Here is a 23,062-nt window from a genome sequence, read left to right as displayed (position 1 = left end):
CCTCTTGTCTTGACAAATTCTAACGCACGGAAGGTTAGCTCATGGAATCAAAATGTGAAATATGTACATTGTTCTTCGTAAAGATACTGTAAATTGACAATTACGTAGCTCATTACCCGTTTACACATTCACCAACTCAATTCACCGAAGCAATGCAATATTCAAAAGAAATCCAAGAAATAAGATCCACATAACAATATAGGTACTGCTCCATTCCCTTCATCGAGATCTAATCGGTGAAGAACAAGCAGAACCGAATCAAGAACCCAAACAATCAAGCCACCCGAAAGACACCCTTGAACACCAAAACATAAAAAAGCACACGAACTTTAAGCCAAAGATGAGCTATCGACGACGAGGAAAGCATATCCGGGTCCAAACCTGAGGATCCGGAGGTCCTCGAGGGTGCGAGGGAGTTTAAGGAAGCGGTAGTCAGAGGCGGGCATCGTCAGGTACAGCCCCACGAGCCCCAACATGTAGCTCGCCAAAACCCCCGTGGCCGCCGCCACCTCCAGGCGGGACAACGGGAACCTCCGACGGCCGCCCATCTCCCGGCTTCCCCCCACCCTGTACAGATCAGACCCCGTTCCCACGGAAAGAAAACGGCGATGCAGGAGGGGAGAGGAGGAGGAGGAGAAGAAGAAAGGAAACGAAAGCCTCGGCCTTTCTTCTTCCGCTGCCGTTTGGAGGAGGGGAAGGTGGTGGTTTGTTATGAGGAGTTTAGCAGATAGCGTGTTCCGCAGGGGCAGAGGAACCCGTGGCGAATATTCTCCGTCACCGTGGTATTAGACGCAACGGAAACGTGTCGGTCAGTTTCTTCACGTGACCGTTACCTCCAGTCGGATCCGTGTCACCTGTCCCGTCCGAAGCCACCGAAGTCGTATTTCGACAGCACCTGTTGGCGGGGCCCAACTGTTGACGAATCATGCGTCTAATTATGTCTGTTTGGCCGCTCGGTCAAGACATAGAGACAAGACATAGGAGCGCATGTGCTTCACAACAGCGGTTCCTTGAGAGACTTGCTTCTCATCGTGTGTGTCATATGCAAACGTGAGTCACGGACGTGAAGAATAGCACCACCTGGTATTATAACCCTATTAAATATTACGATCATAATCATATAAGTCATCATAATTTAATCCAAAATTGTCCCTGTTGCTGGTGCTATAACATTCGACTTCAACGTCAACAACAGCATCAATTAATAATAGATAAATTATATATAAATATTGGATTTGTCTCAGATAGATATTTATACGAATTGTGATTATTGAGATGTTTGACTGATATCATAAAACAAACATATCTCGAGTTATTTGGATACCAAGCAGCCAATGATGGCAACCAAGAAATCATATATCTTTAATTGCAATCGATATAGCTTCTAGATTCTGTAATGTTAGTTTTCAAACTTCTAATATCTGGAATAAGTATGTGCACACATCAAACACAACCAAGAAATTTAAATAAATGCAAGCATCATTTTGAAATATTAAGTTTCCTTCAATTTCTTCCGCAAATACTTATTAAAAAGAAGACAACAAAGTATACTATTTAATGGCATTAAAATGATAAAACATGTCAAATTATGGCCTAATGGAATATGAATGACAAACTTGCAAACCAAGAAACTGCAAACGACTGCAAAAATAGATGCTCATTGTCCATAAAGGTAAAAGAGGTGATGCCCCTTTACATTTTAATTTTCAGAACTAATCGGGCCGAACTCAAAAGGAGGAATGCTAAAACCGAAACAACAAGTTCTAAGAACAACATGATTAAGAAGTTTGCAGATTAATAGAGATTACATATAACTAATATTGCCAGCCGTATAAAATCTAGTGAAAGATGGCTGCAACTGGCTAAAGACTCTGCATCATTGAAGAAGTTCTGACCTTCCACAATAATTGAAGAACATTACACCTTTGCTGCATCATGATCCATCGAGTTGCCAGAAATCTGAACAGCAGGATTGGCCGATATCTCTGAACTAATCATAACTGTTTCTGAACTCAAACCACCAGATGCATCATCGGTCACACTTGGATTTACATTTACATTGTCCACATGAGCATCTGCGTTAGAGACACTACCATCTACTACAAGGTTGCCAGAGTCGACCAACTCCAACCCAACTTGCTGCTCGTCATCCTGAGCCATCTGACCGCCTATGTCAGAGGCAGAAGCTTCATTTGTGTTTTGCAAAGACAAAATAGGTTGTGTCATTGATGCAGTAACTTCTTGATTACTGACATCTGAAATTGTTGCATCCTCCATGCCAACTGAAGCACCAACAACATCTGAGTTTAAAACACCAGAATCAGCTTGAGGAATAACAACGGTGCTTTCAACCAGAACAATGGGGAGCATGTTGTCATCAACTGGGTTCAGAGTCATCTTATCATCAACCATCATTTTCTCTTCGGTCACAAGCTGAGGCATGTCACCAGACACAATAACACTATTGGCAACAGGCATCTGCTCCTTGAGATCATCCGTACCATTAGAAATAATACCCACACAATGGGTAGCTTCACCTTGAATAGGCTCTTCGTTAGAAGTGCCATCTTCAGCATGATCTGAATCAAGATGATCCTTCTTATCTGCCAGTTCCTCATTCATTGCATGATTGTTCGCTGCCGTTTCTTCCCGAGTAACATTTTTCTCAGCAGCTTCCTCCACAGGAACAGGATTCCTTGCAGCAGCTTCCTCCTCAAGAGCACGATTCATTGCAGCAGCTTCCTCCTCAAGAGCACGATTCCTTGCAGCAGCTTCTTCCTCAAGAGCTCGGTTCCTTGCAGCAATTTCTTCTTCCATACGCAGCCGCATCTTATGTTCCTCAAACAGCCTTTTAACTCGATCATGCTCAGCCAAGAGATCCCCATAACGATGCTGTAGATTCTGTTCTAGTGCTTTTTGCTTGGTGACTTCTTCAACTAAGCTATTAACTCTGTAAGTAGCTGCTAGCAGTTCCTGCTTTTGTAACACTTGAAAGCATTCAAGTTCTGTTGCAGCGGTATCCACTTGCTTGAATGTGGCCTCCACCTGTGACCATAATTTTCCAGCCCTTGCCTGCTCATTCAGAAATGAAGAGAATTAAACTGATATCAGGCTGACAATGAGAAGCAAAGAATCACGAAAAGGAAATGAAACGGCAAAATTTTTGGACAAAAATAGTTTTCAGTATGTTTAAGCATCCAACTGGTCTTTCACCGAGACAAGCAAGGGTACAAAATTTTATTAGCATCGTTGTCAATAAAATCTTGTTCGAAAAATTTAGGCAAAATTGTCAAAGTCACATGACATTTCAGGGGAAATAAATACTATATTGAAAGCAGAAAAATGATTATAGCATACTTGGTAACCATGCGTGAGAATTTTAATTTTCTGTTCAAGTCGTGTTGCCCTCTTTGCTTCATCATCCATTCTCTTCTTCACAATCTCAAATTCATTTTGTAAAGCAGCAAGTTTCTCATTGTTCCCAGCAACACTTGCAAGACCATAGGTACTACGAGCAGGAAAAAACATGAGATCTTCCTGGCATGCATCACGTGCTTTGACAAAATCATCAAAAGACTCATTCTCATGCCCCATCACCACTCGCAAAAACTGAATTTCTTCCTTTATCAAAGAATCAGCCTGCAAAAACAGCGAATAACAATTACATAATTTCCGATGATGTGCAGGCTTCCACAAGAATTGAGGCATAAACAAGCAAGAATATCAAAAATATGAAGTTGTAATTTTGGAATGAAAATTGCAGATATATCACTTTGGAATAAGTTTTCTGTGTAGTATATATAGAGAGACAAATTTTGTAGCCGGACTATGGAAAAGTACATTGAAAAGAGGTACACGAAACTATATATATATAGTAGACAAGAACAGAAGCAATGTGTGTACCAACAAACATGATATTGGTTCAGCCACAGAGGTCCATTAGGCTTAGAGAGAGAATTTCAGCCAAGAGAAACATACGATTGCCAGAAAATAGCCATACAGGTGCCTTACTTTCCCTTTGAAGTTTTCCAAGAAATCCAATTGGAGTTCAACCCTCGTACAATCAGAGGTTACACAAGCAGGGACTAAATTGCTTAGAGAAACATTTAAATGTGTTACAATGAAAGGTGCAGGCTAGCACCTCATGAGCAGGATTTGGCTTCGACTAAACCTGCTAATGGCTAACTTTGCTCAGTAAGTCATTTACCAGTACAAAAAGGATTAGACAGCCCTGTCTGAGAGCATACAACTCCAGATGAATCCTGTTCATATTGCTAGACATATTCAAACAATAAGAAAATCAGTGAACAGCGCCACGGACACAATGAGGAGCTTAGTAGCTGTTTTACCAAAAACTATGAAGCAAAAGGAAAAGTTGTTAGGGAATTGATGGAAGTCTAATATAGTTAGGATTAGAAAGAGCCATGCAAACTCTTCCACGAAACTATTGTTCCTCTTCAGAGTCTTGAGTCTTATGAGGCATCACTAAACATACTCAATGAGAATGACTGGAAATCAATCCCATGAGTTCTACGAGGAGCACAATACCGGTATCACCAAAAACTATGAAAAATGGTAAAAGGGAAAATGTTATTGATGGAAGTCTGATATAAGTAGGATTAGGTTTACTTTAATCTAACAGAACTCTTGTAACCCTATCCTCGAACTACAATTCATCTTATTTATTTGTCCAGCATTAAATAAGTTATTTTACTTTAGTTTTAACTTATAGAGGCTTTTCTCTTCCTCCGCCTAGAGAAACACCAAATACGAGATGTCATCCCCAACAAAATGCTGATATCATTAAAATAAAAACAGCAAGCTCAGCCTCAATTCTTCTACAGCTTCATTTATTTCCTTTTTAATTTCTCTTATTTTTCATGTTCTCTCAACAAGTGACAAACTTATGTATATTTAATTAAAGAACAGTGTACTGGCTCTATGTTTATACTTATTTTATTTGCAGGATCAATTTGGTTATCAAAAAATGGATACTGTTAGATGTCTTTCTTTTTAAAGTGGCACTACCAAAGTGAAAATCAAAAGAACACTGGTATTTTTGTGATGTAAAATTGTTTGATCGGAGTAACTGAGAGATGACACAAACTTCCTAGATTCTCTCTCTAACCATAGACATTAACATCACAGGCCATTCTTGAGAGGCCAATCGACGTATCATCGAAAACTGTTAAATTTTATTCAAGTAACTAGAAAATGGGGGCCCAAATGGTCAGCAATGCAGACTTTTAGAGTTGGCCGTCCAAACTGCTAGTCAATGATCATCGGCCACTGGTTTCCGAGAGGGCACTATATGACCAAAGAATGTTATCCCTGCCTTGAATTTCCAAATTCCAGATTGTATTGGTGTATGGCTGGGGATTTTTAATACATATTAGCAGTTTAACCTGAAATACTCAACACCATTATCCTTGAATTTAACCCAAACCCCCATATTTTGGGCAGATGACAGGAATCACTATGATGCCTAATCTCAGTTGGAGATTAAGATTGTTTGAATGAAATCCTACGAGTTCAACATACCTATTAAGTCTTCAGGCCAAATAGAACCTTAGTGGCCAAATAATGTTACTTTCTTATTCCTTTTATCAGTATTACCAAATTATTGCTATCCAATATCAAACATGAGTTTTGATGATTAATATGACCGCCACCATCTCAATTTATTCTTATATAGTTAAGGCCTGTTAATGTCATTGATGAGAATAAACATCATGAATAAATTCTGTCTAATAGTGCTTTTCTAATCACTGTAATTGTGCACTCGATTATAGATTCTACATTATAATTAAACAATTTAAATACTTTGCATGATATGGATGTGAATCATGATTGTATACAAATAATCACAACCTCTCAAACACTGATCAAATCAACTGTTAAATTTAAAGGCACAATGCTCCCTTTTAGGTTTTCTCCTTTTCTTTCCCTGTACTATTCAGCATGCAGATTCATTTATTGCATTTAAATTCTCCAACTTACCAGAAAACAAAACGAGCCTAAAAGAAACAGCATAACAAAGAGAGAAGAGTACTCTGCCCCCAAAACCTCTTTTAAGAATTGTGGAGCACAAACCACAAGATCATTAACAACTTAGTAATCAAAATGACCAAATTACTTAACTAAACTAAGAAGGTGATGTTCAACAATCTACATAGCATGGTTTCAGATATCAGTCAGTACGCACCATACCAAGCAATATTTATCAGTACAACCAAGGATCAGTAACAAACCACGTGGTCCAGACCATTTTTTTTAAGGTGATATTGGATGGTGCAATATTGGTATACCAGTGGTACAGGTTGGTATCCATCTTGACTATCAATACCATACCAGTCTGGCAGATTACTGAAACCGACATTAGACCGAGTTCCAAATCCTTGGTCCTCAGCATGCTAATTATCAAAGTGACCAAGAAGGTGACACATAATCTTGAACCAGATATCCCAAAAAAATAAAATTAAAAGGAACAACAACCTACAAAATACAAATGGCCTAGTGACTAAATACAAATAAATGAATTTCAGCAAAATAAAAAACAGAAGACTAAAAGCAGCAACATACCTCCTTCAGCTGATCTTCTTCCAAATCTTCAAGTTCAGGTATTGCAGAAGATTTACCATTTGCCAAATGCTTGGTCCCTTTCTTTTTCTTCTCGTCTGTTTTATCATCAATTGGATACTTAGCATTGTCATGTTCTAGCAATACAAGAAGTTCCCTATTTATCATTTCATCAGCCTGCTCAAATGGAGTAGGGGGAACAAACGAGCTTCTATCTTCATCACCCCTCATCAGCATCTTCTTGATAATCTCCAGTGAGGCAGTAGGAGGTCTAGGAAGCTCTCTCTGAAGCACTTTGGATCGCTTCCTTAGCAAGGCCTCCTGCCTTGCTTGTTCTTGTGCCTTCTCCCTGGCTAATCTGTCGGACATATCCTCTTCGACCTTCTCCTCATATTCTTCATGCTCCTCAGGAATGGGTTGGATAACTATCTGATACTCATTCTTAGGTTGTGGAAGATTGTTTAAGCCAAAACGCAAGTTTCTTTTCAGCTCAGCCTGCCGATGCAGCTCCATCTTTGCAGTATCCTGCATTTCAATATCTTCATTTATGTGAAGTTCATCCCTGAAAGGAGTCCCCTTTGGTGTTATACCAAAAGAATATCCATCTCTGGAAGGTGTCATGCCAATCCTGGGGGTAAGACCCGGTCCAGGAGTAGCCGAAGGAGTTGCCATGGGATTCGGAGTTTGAATTTCCCTTTTCCTTGGTGTGACTCCAGAGAAATCTGAAGGGTGTAACTCTGGATTCTCCCCACCAAAAAGAGGCGTCTGAGATTCTCTCAACCGTGCAAGATTTTCAGCCTCCATCATAATTGCATCACCTTTTCCACCTGGAGTTCTCTGTGGGGTTCGCAAGGGAGTAATTCCCGGTCTTGGAGTCTGAGAATAATTTGCAAGGAGAGCATGTGTGGCACCACTACCTTCATCAAGCTCCTCATTGGCTAAAACAAGATCACTTGCATAACCCATTTTTGCAATCTCCTCCAACTCCTGATCTGAAATCTGAGGCGCTGGCAGCATTAGTTTGGACCTCTTCCTGACTGCTTCTGGATCATTAAGTTTGTTAACTTGCAATATTGCAGAAGGGGCATCTTGTCTTTGTGCAATCTTGTTTCTGGCAACGTCTTGCTTCCTTAATTGTGCTTCAATGTCAGCCCTCCTTTTCCCTTCAAGTTCCTCAATTGTTGTTGGAAACTTAGGTTGTTCCACGGGTCTCTCTTCTCCTGAAACATCAAAGAATCCTTGGGGAGGTCTCTTCTCAAAGGGTATTTCTGCATTATAATCAATTCCTTTCCTCTTCCTCTTCCTATGCCTTGTGTCAATTCCAGCTGCTTTCAATTCTCTTCGCTTCTGCAAAGATGCAAGCCTCCTTGCCTCTTCAAGCTGTTTCTCCCTTGCCTTTCTTTTTGCCTTCTTGCCTCTAGTGTTAGCTAACCGAGCACGTGCTTCTGAAAGCATTTCCTTTTCATCCTCATCCATATCCACAGGATCAGGACGTGCAGGTTTAGATTCAGGATTGGGATCAATCTCTCCTGGGCGCAACTTTCGGGGGTCATCACCCGGTTCATAGTTCTCATCTTTTGCACATGCAGCATCAAGCAGCTTTTCATAGCGTTCAAGACACTGGGATGGTGTTCGACCCACAATTGGGGCAATTGTTCTCCACTGAGTGGGCATAAGCTTGGCGAGATGAAGCAATTTCTCATCTTCTTCCCTTGTCCACTCTGTCTGGTAGATCAAACATAAGTTCAATTGTTAGTTATTTATGTCAGAAATACAAAAGAATAACTAAATAAGCATTAAAATCTATAAGTCAAAGAATAAATACAAAAATGAATCATCAATAAAAAGCTAATTCCACCAAAAATTTTAATCTTTCGTATTATCCTAAGCTAGAGTTCATATGAGTGCAACGTATATTTTCTGAAACGGAAGGAAGTGAAAAGAAATAAAATGAATACAGCAGACATGGATCTAAACTGTAGTACAAGAAAGAATAGTATTTGCTGCAACTTTTTAAAATAAATCACAAACATGCAAAACCAAAAAGTTGCAGGAAAAAAATATAATCATGACCCTTAAACTATGGATGACTCAGCAAATCACAACATTAAGAAGATGAGTTCTTTCAAGGCTGAAGATGGAAAATTCAACATAAATCATGTGCTTCTTAAATAAATTATGATGAAATCTTGCTCATGTGCTTCTTAAAACAAATCATGATGAAATTTTGCTCCAATCATTAGAACCACAGAGAACGTCGACTCTCATCTTATATGCAACCAAAACTAACCATTCCAACATTTAAACGCTCCACCCATGTGAATAATATCCAATATAAAACCAAACTTTTACTGCTTGCTAGTGTTCCGACCGATCATCAAAATATGTTATATATTCAATAAAACGAAATCAATTTAAACAACTGAAGAAGAAGCAAAAGAAATACCTTCTTGATCGATGGGTCAAGCCACTCATACCATCTGGCCTTGCATTGCTTGGCGGACTTGCGGACAAGAAGGGAAGATATCCTAGCCCACTGGTTCTTCCCATACTTCATGACCGCCGCTTTGAGGATCTCATCTTCGGTGTTCTTCCACACACCACCCTTTATCATAATCCTCATCTTGCCGGCTGTTTAGTTTCCCCCTTCTTCCTCCTCGTAGCCTAGGGTTCGTCTAGAGTTCTTCCAATCGGAAATAGAAGGGAGGATCTCTCTTCTGGGACTGGATGTATCTTGGATTCCTGCTAGCGTTCTTGGAGCTCTAGGGATTGAGTTGGATCTTTGGCGATCTCTCTCCTAGGGTTCTTAAAATCGACGAAGGTGAGAGGAGGAGAAAAGGGATAAGAAGAAAGAGGACTCACCGGCAGCGAACCAGTGACCGATGGCGGCGGGCGCAAAGGCTGGGACGGTGAGGAGGGTGGACGACCGGAGGAAGGGGAGACGAAGCCCGGGCACGGAGTGGGTTGTGCGACTCAAACGAAGGGGAGTGGGAGGCGGCGATGTGATGGCGATGTTATATACTTAGGAGCGGATACGGATTTGGGTAAAACCGTATCCGTACCCGTATCCGATCGGTGTCCGAACACAGTTTCTAATTTCCATTATAATATTGATGTTATATGTAACACTATATGTGCTCGAGTGAGCTGCTTTACATAGGCAAATCGATTTAATGATAAATATTCTTAAGAAAAAATAAAAAAAAGTTACATATATATATATATATATATATATATATATATGCATATAATTAACAAAACTAGAAAAAGATTAGATTTTAGAAAGAATGCCTTTTGTGAGAAGCATTCCATGTCTTACTATTCATTTTATCTCTACTGTTAGTTCTCTCTCTCTCTCTCTCTCTCTTCTCTCTCTAGTAATTCAAAAAGAAAAAAAAAGTTATGTTAAGAATAAGTTAATAAATTATTTATTTTTTTAATATTTTAAAAATTAATTTAATTAAAATAATTTTGTTAAAGAATAAGTGACGAAGATGAAATTCAAGTTTACGATCGATAATCTGTCAAAGTTTTTATCTGTTAAACTAGTTAATATCTTCAAAATTATATCAAAATTTCAAACTCCCAATCTTTTGTAAGTAGATTAAGTATATCACCACAAGATGTTTTTTTTATAAGTTATCTTATATCAAGAAAAACCAAATAAATGGTTTTTTTTATAAGTATGATATATTAATATATTCATGGTTTATTATTCATTAATAAATCTCTCTTTTATGTAGCCTTTTGTAAGCCAAATCTATTGATCATTAATGCTAGTAAATTCCTTTTGGTTTCCTCATCAAATTATTAATTTTTGTTCTCAACATTCTTTATCTAATAATTTATTTGAATTAAGTTATTTTCTTCTCAAAATATCAGAATTTAGTACAATCTGAGAAAATAATATTTTTCTCTCCCAGACAAGTTTGGGTAGTTATATGAAAATTGCATGTGAATCTCACAAGCAAAAGAAGCCAACCAATTGACCCATTACTTCCTTACTTCTACATATTAATACTTTAAATCCTAAACCATATTGGCATATCCCATAATTTTATGACCTCCATGAAATGACAGATTAATCATTCATGTCACTCGAAGCCTCAATTGATAATAATTAATGCAATGAAAAGTTGAATAAGTAGAGAACAGAAACTATCAAATGTTCTTGGAGGTAAAATACTTAGTATTCTAGTTTTATATCAGCAAGTCATATCATACATACACTGCTGTCCAACTATATGAACTGATGTTCTTCCCAGAATGATCTCAAAATTCCAAAAATAAATATTGGCAAGGATAGGGATAATTACTGACTATTTCTTGTCCAATTGATTTGTAATTGGCAGATTGTTCTTAGTGACAACAAGAGCTAATTTTTTTTCAGTAGACAGCAGAAATATATGGTATTGTAGAGAAAAACATCATGCTTGGACATACCAATGAACTCTATAGGTTATTTGGTATCATTCAGCAACATTGTTTGGACACCAGTGTATAGGCACAAAATCCTTACAGATATGCTCAGAAACAATGTATCAAAACACAAGGTGTAGGACTATTTTGTTCAATATGCATCACAACATGGAATAAAATTGGCTTATCTTCTTCAAAGGCAAGACTCCGTTCTGTAGAAGATGTAACGAGATCAAGGAATTGATACTTGAACAGGTGCATGCTTGGCAGGATGCTCTACTGCTACAACCCTTTAAAAGGTCTCAAAGATACTATCAAGCCGTGTATCAATTATATTCTGTGTTCCTGTTCAGCAGCAACTTTCTCTTTCGTCTTCGATCCCACATCACTTGCAGCCTTGGCAACTTTGTTGAATGCACCAGTTACCCAGGATGCTCCGGTGAAGACATACCTGTTCTTCATGATTGCAGATCCTGCAACACTTACTTTCTGCTCAGCTGCAGCAAAGGCTGACTTAGTCTTCTCGGAGACCTGGAACTTCTGATCCATTTCCTTGACCTTTTCATTGACAGCTGAAGTACCCATGCTGATCTTCTCAGTCAGGCCAATTTTTTTGTCGAATGATGAAACCTTGGCGCTAGCTGTGGATGTGAGTTGGTGCTTCTCATCGAAAGCTTTTGCTTTGCCGATAGCATCTTTGCCTAGAATAAAGCCCTTGGCGAGCATACTGGTGACAACATCTTCTGCTTTATGAGAAGCAGATTCACCACCACCAGTGACTTTGACCTCTTTATTCTAAGAAACAAACAAGCTTCATCACACAGTAAAAAAAAAGAAAGATGGAATAATGGTTCAAGAGAAGGCATGTGTCATGCACTCTACCACAGTAGGAGCTGAAACAGTTACAGGTAATTGGTATTCTGGAGCAGGTGTAACAATGACAGAGAGATCAACTATTGTTGCCCCCTGTACAATGAACAAATGACATCTGAGAGAAGAAGATTTATAACCAATAACAGAAACACAAACCAAGGTCCCTTTGTTGGTTCTACAGAACGCAGTACAACTTTGAAATGAAAAATTACTCTTTTTTGAAACATTTTTTAGATAATAGATGGCTAATTATATTTGCAATAGTTTACAGACAAAAAAAAAACAGAATCTCCTTCTATATCACATGTAATCACTTACTATCCAGACCTAGTTTACATAAACAACCATATCTCTTAATACTTGAGATAATTTAGCATCTGATGGTGGACATGTGATATGGACAGCAAAGCAAAAAGAGAAGAAGATGTGCATGCAACAATAGAAAACAAAAATCTCAGGAACGCAACTTAATATGTATGCATAAATTTTGTATGAAATGAATCAAGAATACAAATTCTTTGATATGAGTTAACTGAAAGGGCAGTAACGATCTCAATAAAGAAAATAAAGATCTTAAGAAAATTTACTGAGAGAAGAAGAGCTGTTTCTGCTCCCTGTGAATCTTTGAAGGTAACATAAGCAATTTGAGACCATTCATCCGCACTGTTGAAAATTGATGGTGAGCTAAGATTGTCCAAACACCAAAAAGTCATCATAAAAGAAATATGATCATTATCAACATGAACCTTTGCATCTCAACATATTCGATGTCCCCAGAAAAGGAGAAGAACTCTTTAATATCATGCAATGATGCACTCAGAGAAACATTGCTGACTTTCACTGTCCTTGCCTGCAATGCATACACTAACTGGTATCAGAAAATTTTCATCAAATAAATGAAAACAACAAAAAAAGAACAATACTAGATTTCTTGTAGATTTTAAGCATGGTACATAATCTGGTTAAAGCACAGGAAATACACTCTGTATCTAGAGTACCAGAAGATTAATCATATTATGCAATAAGAAGGGCACAAAGGAAGGACCTTTGACTTGCAATTTAACTTATCATGTTCAACAACAATAACAAAACCATGATACCCTAAGCATTTGAGGTCGGCTATATGGTTATTTTACCATTATTAAGCTATGTAAAAAGTCATATTTAGTTAAAGGGTATTTAAATCTCTATTTATAGTTTCTATAAGATCTTTTTAGGTCTTCCTCTATCTTTCCTCATACTGTGCTGCCACTCTTCGAACTACGATATCTACATGCCTCCTTAGCACATGCTCATACCATGACTTAGATTTTATGCCCTCAATTTTTTGTTAATTCTCAATCAACAAGCTTATAGTTGGATGTATATAAAGTGAATAAATGTTGTTACTTCATTATCCATTTATCATATGTCAACATGAACAGGAAATTACTACATAGTCCAAAATGGTTGAAATTTGTCTGTTACCAACCTATATCGATCAGTAATGGTCGGATTTCGACCGAAATCAAACAAAAGCCTAGACTGAATTGGTTCCAACGGTCAATTTGATCGTTGGACCCATTTGAATGCCTACTTAACCCCATTCCTCCCCTCTCTTTCACCCTATTTCAATCTCATATCTTCTAACTCTCTTTCTCACTCAATCACTCTCTTTTTCTCACATATTCTCACTCTTGTTCAATATCAATGGAAGAACCGTTTGAAACGTGCCACAAAGTTGGCCATCAATGTTCAGAAAAGATAAATCCACTATCCATTCCTTATTTAGATTTTTTTACTGAAATAGAACTAAATTTGCATTTAGTTCTAATTAAAATATCCTAATCTAGGTTTTTTAACCTAATTTTCATATATTTTCGGAGATTTTCTTGACATTTTTTGGAATTGTCGGCATGGTCCGACGTACCACGTGTCAGTATGCCGTACTGGACCAGCCAAAGACCAACACGGCAGGCCGGCCGGCACGAAATTGCAGTCCTTGATTACAACACCTTTTAAGATCTATGAATAAAGTTTCTCCACAAAACAATTTCATAAGTTTTGAGAAAGACCATAGTTTGAGTTGCTTATCAACAATATGAATATTCACATATCATTGTCGATTTGAGAGTCAATGATGCTGCAGATAGTCTGCCTAGCTTGGCAGACTGCACAAGAGAACATTTTTTGGCATAATAATCTATCTGCTGAATATTCTCATATTTTAAGCCTGGTACATTTAATAGAATCAACTCCTTTTCAAAAAGTTCAAGCAAACACCTCTTCCATTAGTTACAAGAGCGAACATATCTGATTAGGCAAAGAAAATTGATAAAACAAAGAAACAAATAGATTGAATGATTAGTTCTAGCATTAAGGAAATAGTAATGATCCAAAGCACTTCCTTAAGCATTACACTATTTCGGAAATCTAAGGACTCAACCATATGAATATGTAAAATACATGTCACCTTGATGTGGTGGAAGTCATCAGTTCGAGTCTGATTATCCCTAAACTCAATCAGATTTTTATACTTAGACTTGCTTCCCCTGCCACCGGAGTAACAACCAGTTTTGGTATGTTGGGAGACAACATTGTTGCTGGGCTAGTTTTGGAAATGTTTAAAAGCCATTCCAGTAAACTGTCCTCTTCCCTTAATTACAACAGGTAATATGTCTGATTAGGTAGAGAAAATTGTTAAAACAAATAAAGAGGGGACTACATATTGTAGATCTCATGGGTTTTTGATGCTTAGTGACATGGCGGATCAGAAAATCTCATCTTTTGATCTGTTGTTTTTTGAAAGCCCAACATAATTGTTGGAGGCTTCATCTTAAAGCACAGAGGACTTTTCTGATCCACTTAGGCAATGAAACTTGAATCTTAGGTATAAAAGATCAAACTTTGACATAAGTCAAACAAACATCGTCCACAAAAACGACACCCCCTCTTTTCTCCTTCTCTCTTGCAGAAGTTGTAGATTCAGAACGTCAATTAGTGATATCAAGACAGTCTCATTATTTCCAATTCTCTGAATCATCTCAACACATAAATCCCTAAAAGCAAACCTCAATAAAAGCGATCTAAGCACTGAACATAGAAATCAAGATTCAAGAGAACCAAGCAGCACTCACCGACATCGGAGCTCCTACTGCTGCCGCTAGCGACGAGATCTGCAGGGAGGTAGCCGCGAAAAGAAGACCTCCAGCTGCTAAGGAATCGAGGGTGGGCGTTTACTTCAGGGCGGCGGGGTCAACAAGAATCGGTGGGATCCGCTCCAACTACCGATTTCAACGGTTGGTCACAACAACCAACGGCGAGTGGAGCGGGTCCTAATGAACGGTTCCGGTATGGACATGTACACGATCGATTAAAGAAACGTCTGTAGAGGATCCGCTTTCACAAAGGAGCTCATACCCGTCGATGGCCATCCTTTGCACGGTGGATCTCACATTCAATCTCTATGCGACCGTTGCAATGGCCGTCCGATAGAGACGCACGGTCGTGACGGGGGACCGTGTCGGGGCACGTCAACAACGCGTTTCTTTTGGGTACAGTTTGACCGTATGGTCTGACTGTAGCCAACGAAGCCGTCTTGCCCGTCCAATTCCATCAAGCTTGGGTCGATCGAACGGTGACGGATGGTCCAACCCCGGACACTACCTCGGAGCCCTCTACACTCTCATGTCAACTTGGAACCTTAGGAGACTAAAATGGCTAACGTAATGGAAGCAAAAACATCTCCATGCTAATATGGGAGATCGTTCGGATCACAATGCTTGCGAAGTCATCAAATAGGTTGACGAAAATGTTGCATGGTTGCATGGGATTCTATTCTGTACGTAAGCCTCGTTGAAGGAGGCTTAACATGAAGAAGAAGGAGTATCAATCTTGCATTTGAATGCCTTCTTCTCAAAACACGTCTCATGAATCTGACCAGCAAAAGAACAAAACATCACTTCGTGTTTCTTGTCTGTGTCTCGAGAGGATCCCATTTGATTAAACAGTCAGACAACATCACAAGCACGTATACATGTGATGGTTTCCAATGTTCTGTCAAATGAAGCTATAGCTTCTTCTTATCACCGTGCAGAGTCTTTTTCTCCATTGGGATTCCCATATCGCAAGCTTTGGGGACATGTCACTGTGTTGGAATCTAAGTTCCTATTGAGCATATCACAACAAAGAAGAAGTCATGTGATGTTGCAGTGTGTGTGTGTGTCTATATATATATATGCATATAAGGAGTCAAAAGATCCTTTAGATATGAAACTATGCTCTTTTAATTCTCCTCAGCAAAATTTTCTGTGGAACGGTTGCTGTCCCACATCTATCATATTGTGGAATCTCGATATGTATGGTTTTGGAAGTGTAGTTTGGATTCAGAAACCTTTGTTTACTTCTTGTTTCTCACTCTTCTGGAATGACTTCCTTTTTATGAAGATGATGATTGTGTTTACTATGAAAGATGGCATTAGAATTGCATCATTAAGAAGCAGAAACAACAACAAACACAAGGTTCCAAAGTCAACCTTCCTCATTATCTCGATCATTCAAAGAAGAGTGTTTCATCTGCAGTGTCTCCAGGAAAGAGGTTGTACAAATTTGATGTCCTCTTATTACCCATTGCAGAAAACCATCAACTGTAAAAGAAATGAATCTTGATGAGAAGGTCCTCCCAAGTAAATTTCTAGTTCATGATGGCTGCCATGATCACAAGAACTCCTTTGGTTGGTTCTTGCTGTGCATCTTGCTAATCATATGATGGTAAGTTTGGGATTGGAGAGTAGATCTTTTATCCTACTACTCAGGGACATGGCTTCTGCTCATTCATGCAATCAGGAACTTGTCATAATGCTTAACAGGTCATAGCATTTAGCATTTGATTTATAGGCCCTATAAGAAGAACAAGTAAGGTAGGCCAAAGTGCACCATCAGAAGTAGCTCATGGTTGAGAGGAGACAGTAAATTAAGATTCTCCTTTTTGCAACAATATATCAGGAGATTGATTTCAATATACAGTGGGAAAAATGCTTAACATGTGCCCTAAGAGCAAGTTGTCTGCAAGTATATATTTGACCTGTTATTTTTATGAATTATCCTTCAAATTTATTAGAGTTAGATGCATCAATGTCACACTTTAGAACAGTTATCAAAATGTCTTTATGAGAGGAAGCTAAAATAAGGAGGAAGAACATGGTGTAGTTTACAGTCTTGAAGATGATGATAAGGAGCAAATGAAAATATTTCTCATGTAGTTGGAAATAAGCCTTCATTTAGCAGAAAATTAAAGAATAGGTTGAAGAAAATTCCAGTAATCTACAGTTAGTGTGTTTTAGAAACAGAGAATTGGATTCAGAGAAAACTCCTACTGAAGTGTTCTCTTATCCAAACCTAATGCAGCACAAGAAACCTTTACATGGAGTGGCTACCACCAACACAGACAACTGTGCTTGTGTTCATTTCTTTGGGTTAGCATGATTGGTTGGAGAAACACACAGAAAGTTCAGAACTTGTAAGTCAGATATCATCTCTGCACAAAGTGAAAGCACACAGACAACAAGGGGAATCTGAGCAGAAGCTCTCTCTCTCTCTCTCTCTCTCTCTCTCTCTCTTTCATGTGGCCATCAAGCTAAGTGTTATTCTCTCACACTTTGTCTCTTCACACTGAACTCATCTGCATCCATAAGTTTCACCCTTCATGTTAATACTGCATGCATCTTCTTTACCTCATACATTTTGCTACTACAGCCCTATGATCATTTCCCAGAAGAGAACCTGCGACCTGAAACCATAACCGCATCCCCCTCATGCCATCAGAGGCACAGCTATCTCCTTCATAAGATTAACCCAAGAAAGAGGAGGAAAAGATCTCGAGCAGATAAAGAAGAGCTAGAGCAAGTTCAGATCTGAAGTTTGACTAAGAGATGGATATTTTTCCTTCACAGCCTGATCTATCTCTTCGAATAAGCCCCCCAAACACCAAGCCGATATCAGATTGGAGAAAGCAAGACGGAGATATGGAATTAGGGTTTATGACCTCTGAGAGCAACATGAACACACCCTTGACCTTTGAGAGCCCTTCAGAAGGCCGCAGTGCCACAGACTCCACCATCACAGGCCAAAACACTCTCCTACTTCATCCACAACCCCGCCACCACCACCACCATGACCCCCTGCATGAAGTGCACCACCGAGACCCTAGCTTGCTGAAGCCCATAAGGGGGGTTCCTGTCTACCAGCACCCACCTTCCTTTCCTCTACTGCCACCAGACCATCATCACCATCACCATCACCATCAGCAGCAGCAGCAGCATCTGTATGAGTCTTCTTCTTCCACTGATTTCGATCGCTCTGCACCGACACAAAGCTTGTCGAGATCGAGCAACTCACCATCAAGGATCCCCATAAAAAGAAGAATGCGAGCTCCAAGGATGCGGTGGACGACCACCCTTCACGCCTGCTTTGTGCATGCTGTGGAGCTCTTGGGAGGGCATGAAAGTATCATCTATAGCTTCTCATCCTCTTATCTCAATTCAGATGGATGTAGTGATCTTACCTTTATTCCCAACGTGATCTTCTGGTGTTTAGGGGCTACACCAAAGTCCGTTCTGGAGTTGATGGATGTAAAAGATCTGACACTGGCTCACGTGAAATCTCACTTACAGGTAAAGGATCTCTCCATTTCTTCAAGCCTCAAAAATGGGTGTTTGATGTTGCACTTCAGAGGAATATATTCTACTGTTTCCTTTGCCCGTAGGTTGAGTGCGGTCTCAGCTTTTTCTTTCAACATCTTTCAGCTTTGTTTCAGTTTTCTTTGGTCGTATTATTCCTGCTGTTTTGTTTTCTCTGCCTGCTGTTGATCAAAGAATGTGAGTTCTATTGGAACAAAGAGACCTACACACTTCCTTTGTTTCCACAAACTTCATGATGTGTCCTATATATTGTCGATCTATATGTTTAGACATATATAGTGCAAGTATCATGTCATGTTTGCATCTCTAGTGCAAACTTGGTACTAAAAGAAAATGATAGTTCTGAACTCATTCTAATAAATTGTTTTGATGTATGAAGGAAAACAAAGAACAATGAGTGGCTGAATGAAGTAGTAAGTGTTTAATGAGTAGGTAGTGGAATTCTTTTTCTTTTTCTTCTTTTGTAGTCCTTTGATCCACCATAACAAAGATGCAGTCTTCTGATCCACTGTTGTTGAAACCATAATATGATAGTTTCTGTTAATGCAACTACAAAACCATATTAATAATTTCCTATGGTGTAATTTATATGCATAGCTACTGCTGAAATATAAAACCAGAGTAATTGAATTTTATATTAGACAATTTATTGACCATAGTAATGCTCTTATTACTATAGTTTTGTGATCAGTATTTGTGTGCTTGAAATTTTGATTGCAGCAATAAGCAATTGCTGCACTTCATACCACTGTGTGTATGCAAGTTTAGGGAGTGCATCAATTGCTTATCACTATCTGAATGGCACACAGATCATAGCTTGAGGAAGAGGAGCTGATTAATATCATGTCTGCTCATTGGTCTATAAAACACAACTACTAAATATGAATATTCATATGAACAATGTTATTATGACAAATAGATATTTATGTGAATGGCTAAAGCCATATCTCTTAAACAAACACAACTACTAACATTGTTACATAAAGCTAATAGCAGTCAAAGACAAGAGATAAATTACTTAGAATTTACCTAAAGATATAAGCAGTTGATATATAGGGCAAAAATCTAATTCAAAAATTGGGTAGAAAGTAAGATAAGCTTTTGTTGATTCTCCAAATATTTCTGGATGTTTCACAACAGAAATTTTTTAGACTGACAAGTTCAAAGTTCATGAATGTTAGATCAGAAAATTAATGGTGAACTAAAGACAGCTTGATGACCAAAGGCAGCTAAGAATCTAACAACTAAATGCAAGAGAATTGCATCATTAGAGCTCAGAAAGAGCTAAAGAGAGATAAGGAGTTCATGAAATTATATATCCTTTATAGTATTTTATTGCAAAAACATTTGATGAAAAATAAATAAATTCAGCTCAAAGAGCATGCATAAATGGCCAGATTATGATTCTTGTGATCTAAAACAGATATCAGCTGCAATGATACACACCTAATTCTTGCAGCATGCTAATCATACTGTGACTATGCAAATTGTAGACCTCAAAGTCCTTGTGGGGCTTATGCTTGTGAAATATCTCATCTTAATAGACAACACTTTCTTTTTGTCCTTGATTTGGCAACAAGTATGGAAGAGTCCTACTATTAGTACTGACAAACAACATTGATATTAGTACTGTCAAAAAACAGTGTTATGTTTAGCACCCAGTTGTTCATCAACCTCTCCACCAGACTTAATTATCTGATACATAAAATCAAAAATCTCTAGCATGAGCATCTTATACTTCTATTTTACTTAGTTCTATGCTGTGTTACAGTTTGTGATATAGGAACTCAGGTGTTCTACTGAGCCACCATATAACAATATAACATCTTTGTTTGTGAGCAAATCATTCAAAGATGTAAAGATACTTGAGTTGGTTAAAAAAGCTAATCTAAGGTATTCATTCTAAGAGATTTGGGTTCGATGAAGGACCTTAGTGCAATGATGAGATTGCTCATTTCTAACTTGTGAGTGTTAGAATCCGAGTCTCGGAAATAATTTCTCTAAATATAGAAATAAGATTGTGTAGCTTAGACTAAACCGATAAAATGTTGTAGTAGGAAACAAAACCAAGATGAATGACATGTTTTGTTCTTGCTAATTATGTTGAAGATCATGATGTGTATCTGCAGATGTATAGGACAGTGAAGAACACTCAGAGACCAACAGTTGCTTCAGGTAACCTTGACTTTGTTCTGGCATGTTACATAGAACCTTGTTCAAATGATTCCAATATGTTTTAAAGACTAATATTGCTCGTTAAATAATGGTTTCATTTATTATCTTTGTCCTATAGGTCGATCCGATGGTTTTCAGAATGAGTGGTCTGCAGAAATTTCTGATGAAAGATTGCTCAAAATTCATGATCTCCATACTTCAGAATTGTCAACTCATCATGAAATCAATCAAATTGGTTTATGGAACAGTTCTTCCAGGTGAAAATTTCTTCCTACAGAACAGTTATTCGACGAATACTAGTAATTTTGTTTGATCTATTTGGAGATACTTCATCATAATGTCAGCCTTGTGATCAAGACAAACAGATTGAATTAAAATTAGGCAATTTAATTTGAATTTTAATTCTTTTTAGTACATAAGTGGCTGCTGCATTATATTTTCTTGGTTATTCAAGTAGGTTTCTAAGAAATATTCTTTTGTTGGATTGAGTTCTTTTTTCTGAAAAGGAAAATATCATATGTAGGAATCCATAAAGTCTTTGAGGAATAGGAGAGAGTGTAAAATGAACAGCTGCATATCTTTAACAGAGAGTGTCAATTGATTTCATAGAGCAAGTGTCATGAATCCAACCATTTTTTTTCCTTCAAACTATAAGTAACACAAGGTCATACAGATCTTTAAAATGGCTCTAATTAATTATTTTGATTTCTGAACTCTAGAACAATGCAATTCCAATTAGTTCTAACTTGGTCAAAGAATAGAATCTGCAGATATTGGAGTTCATCTTTCAGTAATGCTGGTGTGTCATCTATAACTCCACAAAGCAATAAATCACATGAGTTGTTAAAGCTGAGAGAGAACTAAAAATGCTGAGATATTCTTTGAAGTGTAAAACAGGCCTGTAGGCACCATCCATTTCAATTCAAAATATCTTAGATGTGTAAAAAGAGACACTTGTGAGAGTTGTCTGCTTGCTGGTAGGTCATGTGGTGCAGATTCCAAGATTGGAACTCTAACCTGCATGATTAAAGAATTGGAAGAGAGAAGTAGCATTAACTGAGTGACTGTTTCTAATATTGAGCTCCAGCATCCATATAGGGAAGCTGAAAACTGTAAATCATTGGTTGAGTAGTTCAGTGAGGAACAGGTTTTTAGGTTTGCTGCAATGAAAAACCCAGAGACTTTGGATTCTTCTTCATGTCTTGAGAAGGATGGAGTAGCTGAGTAATTTATATGGCTCTCAAGGAAAACCATTGACAGGGCTAAGAAGGTTTCTGCCACTTGATGGCTGCAACTTCCTAGAAGCAGTCAGTTTTATGGACTTTTCAGTAGAAGCTCTCTTTCATTTTACTTCTTTTCCATCTCACCTTACAATTCATGCAAAGTGCTCAGAAAAAGTAGGGCTAACTCTCTGCAATTCCAATGGAAGCTCTTTGAAGCTAATTGTAGCATAAAGATTACTTTTAGTACATTACTGATTTGATGCAATGGACTTCTTTCTATGACACACTATTTTAGTGCTTGGACTGTTTTATGAGTAGAGACTTTTTTGTGGTCTTCAGCAGGGAAGGCTACTCTAATGGCTTAGCAAATGAAGCTACAAGAGGAAGTACTAAGTCCCTTAAGGTATCAATTCAGATCTTCCATTCACATGTCATACTTGAATCATTAAGCATCTCCTGATAAGTAGCAAACACTGCATACTGACAAAAAAAATAGATATCATGTGGAGTTGATTGGTGCATTGTTCCTGCTTTCTTCTGCAGGACATGCAATCTAAGAGCTTGGAAATGCATTGTGGTTTGAACTCATCATGGTTTTCAGAGACAGCAAGCCCAGGCAGACCCAATCTTGAGTTCATGTTGGGCAGGCCACACTAAGTCAAGATTTGAGTCCAAAAGAGATGGAGCAAGAAAAGAAAGAAAGAAAGAAAGAGAGTGAGAGAAAGAAGACATGGAGAGAAGGATAAAAGATTGGGGCAAAAGCACAAGAAAGGAATGAAGACTGTGTTCATCTCCTCAAAAGCATATATATCTAAGGCTGACATGAAATTTCATTGCCTCAAATTGCTAAAGGGAATTAAAGCTTCTTCCACTTTTATGAAGTGCAAAAGGCCAGATTTTGTTCATCCTCATGCATGTGCCATGTCCTGCTTTATAGTGAATTGAACATCTGAAACATTGCAATAACTTTGTCTTGTAATATAAGACTTCATTGGCACATTCCTTCACTACTTGGCTTCAGAAACTAGATTCTTGTGATGGCAAGTATCTCACCATCATTCATGGGTGCTGTTTCTATGTGCAGATAATAATATTTCAGAGGATGAGGACAATGTT

The 23,062-nt window shown here is 38.2% G+C and overlaps 4 protein-coding genes across 6 annotated transcripts in view; 1 reads left to right on the top strand and 3 right to left on the bottom strand.

The window, feature by feature from the left end:
• LOC135648979 (uncharacterized membrane protein At4g09580-like) overlaps nt 1–748 on the bottom strand; it is a 3,574-nt gene extending 2,826 nt beyond the window's left edge. Inside the window, exon 1 of the mRNA XM_065167033.1 lies at nt 382–748. Within this exon, the coding sequence (XP_065023105.1) occupies nt 382–548 (167 nt within the window). The 5' untranslated portion in view covers nt 549–748. The remainder of the gene's footprint in view (nt 1–381) is intronic.
• Nucleotides 749–1,642: 894 nt separating this feature from the next.
• On the bottom strand, nt 1,643–9,570 carry LOC103998753 (cell division cycle 5-like protein). 3 transcript variants are annotated; one of them, XM_065168728.1, is made up of 5 exons: nt 9,442–9,570; nt 9,026–9,321; nt 6,583–8,304; nt 3,358–3,639; nt 1,643–3,072 (listed from the first exon to the last, which is right to left on the bottom strand). In XM_065168728.1, the coding sequence occupies exons 2-5, from the start codon at nt 9,200–9,202 to the stop codon at nt 1,918–1,920; spliced, it is 3,336 nt and encodes a 1,111-aa protein (XP_065024800.1). In that variant the 5' UTR covers nt 9,203–9,321; nt 9,442–9,570; the 3' UTR covers nt 1,643–1,917. The 3 variants fall into 3 exon arrangements, with proteins under 3 accessions (XP_065024800.1, XP_065024799.1, XP_009418597.2); XM_065168727.1 differs by having other exon boundaries at nt 9,026–9,332; nt 9,442–9,566; XM_009420322.3 differs by having other exon boundaries at nt 9,026–9,376; nt 9,442–9,564.
• A 1,442-nt stretch (nt 9,571–11,012) lies between these two features.
• Nucleotides 11,013–15,139, bottom strand: LOC135649845 (binding partner of ACD11 1-like). The gene is made up of 5 exons (XM_065168729.1): nt 14,988–15,139; nt 12,618–12,721; nt 12,459–12,534; nt 11,881–11,964; nt 11,013–11,793 (listed from the first exon to the last, which is right to left on the bottom strand). The coding sequence occupies exons 1-5, from the start codon at nt 14,991–14,993 to the stop codon at nt 11,329–11,331; spliced, it is 735 nt and encodes a 244-aa protein (XP_065024801.1). The 5' UTR covers nt 14,994–15,139; the 3' UTR covers nt 11,013–11,328.
• A 2,346-nt stretch (nt 15,140–17,485) lies between these two features.
• LOC135649081 (probable transcription factor KAN2) lies at nt 17,486–22,603 on the top strand. Its single transcript, XM_065167187.1, has 6 exons — nt 17,486–18,354; nt 18,445–18,521; nt 20,678–20,723; nt 20,842–20,980; nt 22,289–22,349; nt 22,490–22,603. Exons 1-6 carry the CDS (start codon nt 17,781–17,783, stop codon nt 22,601–22,603), a joined length of 1,011 nt encoding a protein of 336 aa, XP_065023259.1. The 5' UTR covers nt 17,486–17,780.
• Nucleotides 22,604–23,062: the final 459 nt, after the last annotated feature.

Source organism: Musa acuminata, chromosome BXJ3-9 (assembly GCF_036884655.1).
Source record: "Musa acuminata AAA Group cultivar baxijiao chromosome BXJ3-9, Cavendish_Baxijiao_AAA, whole genome shotgun sequence".
In the NCBI taxonomy this organism is placed as follows: Eukaryota; Viridiplantae; Streptophyta; class Magnoliopsida; order Zingiberales; family Musaceae; genus Musa; species Musa acuminata.
This window is presented reverse-complemented; position numbering and strand designations above follow the sequence as displayed.

What these genes read in the sequence shown, in the direction of transcription:
- LOC135649081 (XM_065167187.1), top strand. Translation starts at nt 17,781, where the DNA reads ATGGATATTTTTCCTTCACAGCCTGATCTATCTCTTCGAATAAGCCCC. An exon ending in GCTCTTGGGAGGGCATGAAA is followed by an intron (nt 18,355 to 18,444) that starts GTATCATCTATA and finishes TCTGGTGTTTAG; the next exon opens with GGGCTACACCAAAGTCCGTT. An exon ending in GAAGTACTAAGTCCCTTAAG is followed by an intron (nt 22,350 to 22,489) that starts GTATCAATTCAG and finishes TTTCTTCTGCAG; the next exon opens with GACATGCAATCTAAGAGCTT.
- LOC103998753 (XM_065168728.1), bottom strand. Translation starts at nt 9,202, where the DNA reads ATGAGGATTATGATAAAGGGTGGTGTGTGGAAGAACACCGAAGATGAG. An exon ending in AAGAAGATCAGCTGAAGGAG is followed by an intron (nt 3,640 to 6,582) that starts GTATGTTGCTGC and finishes CTGTTTTTGCAG; the next exon opens with GCTGATTCTTTGATAAAGGA. An exon ending in TTCTCACGCATGGTTACCAA is followed by an intron (nt 3,073 to 3,357) that starts GTATGCTATAAT and finishes CTGAATGAGCAG; the next exon opens with GCAAGGGCTGGAAAATTATG.
- LOC135649845 (XM_065168729.1), bottom strand. An exon ending in GAATATGTTGAGATGCAAAG is followed by an intron (nt 12,535 to 12,617) that starts GTTCATGTTGAT and finishes AATTTTCAACAG; the next exon opens with TGCGGATGAATGGTCTCAAA. An exon ending in AAACAGCTCTTCTTCTCTCA is followed by an intron (nt 11,965 to 12,458) that starts GTAAATTTTCTT and finishes TTCATTGTACAG; the next exon opens with GGGGCAACAATAGTTGATCT.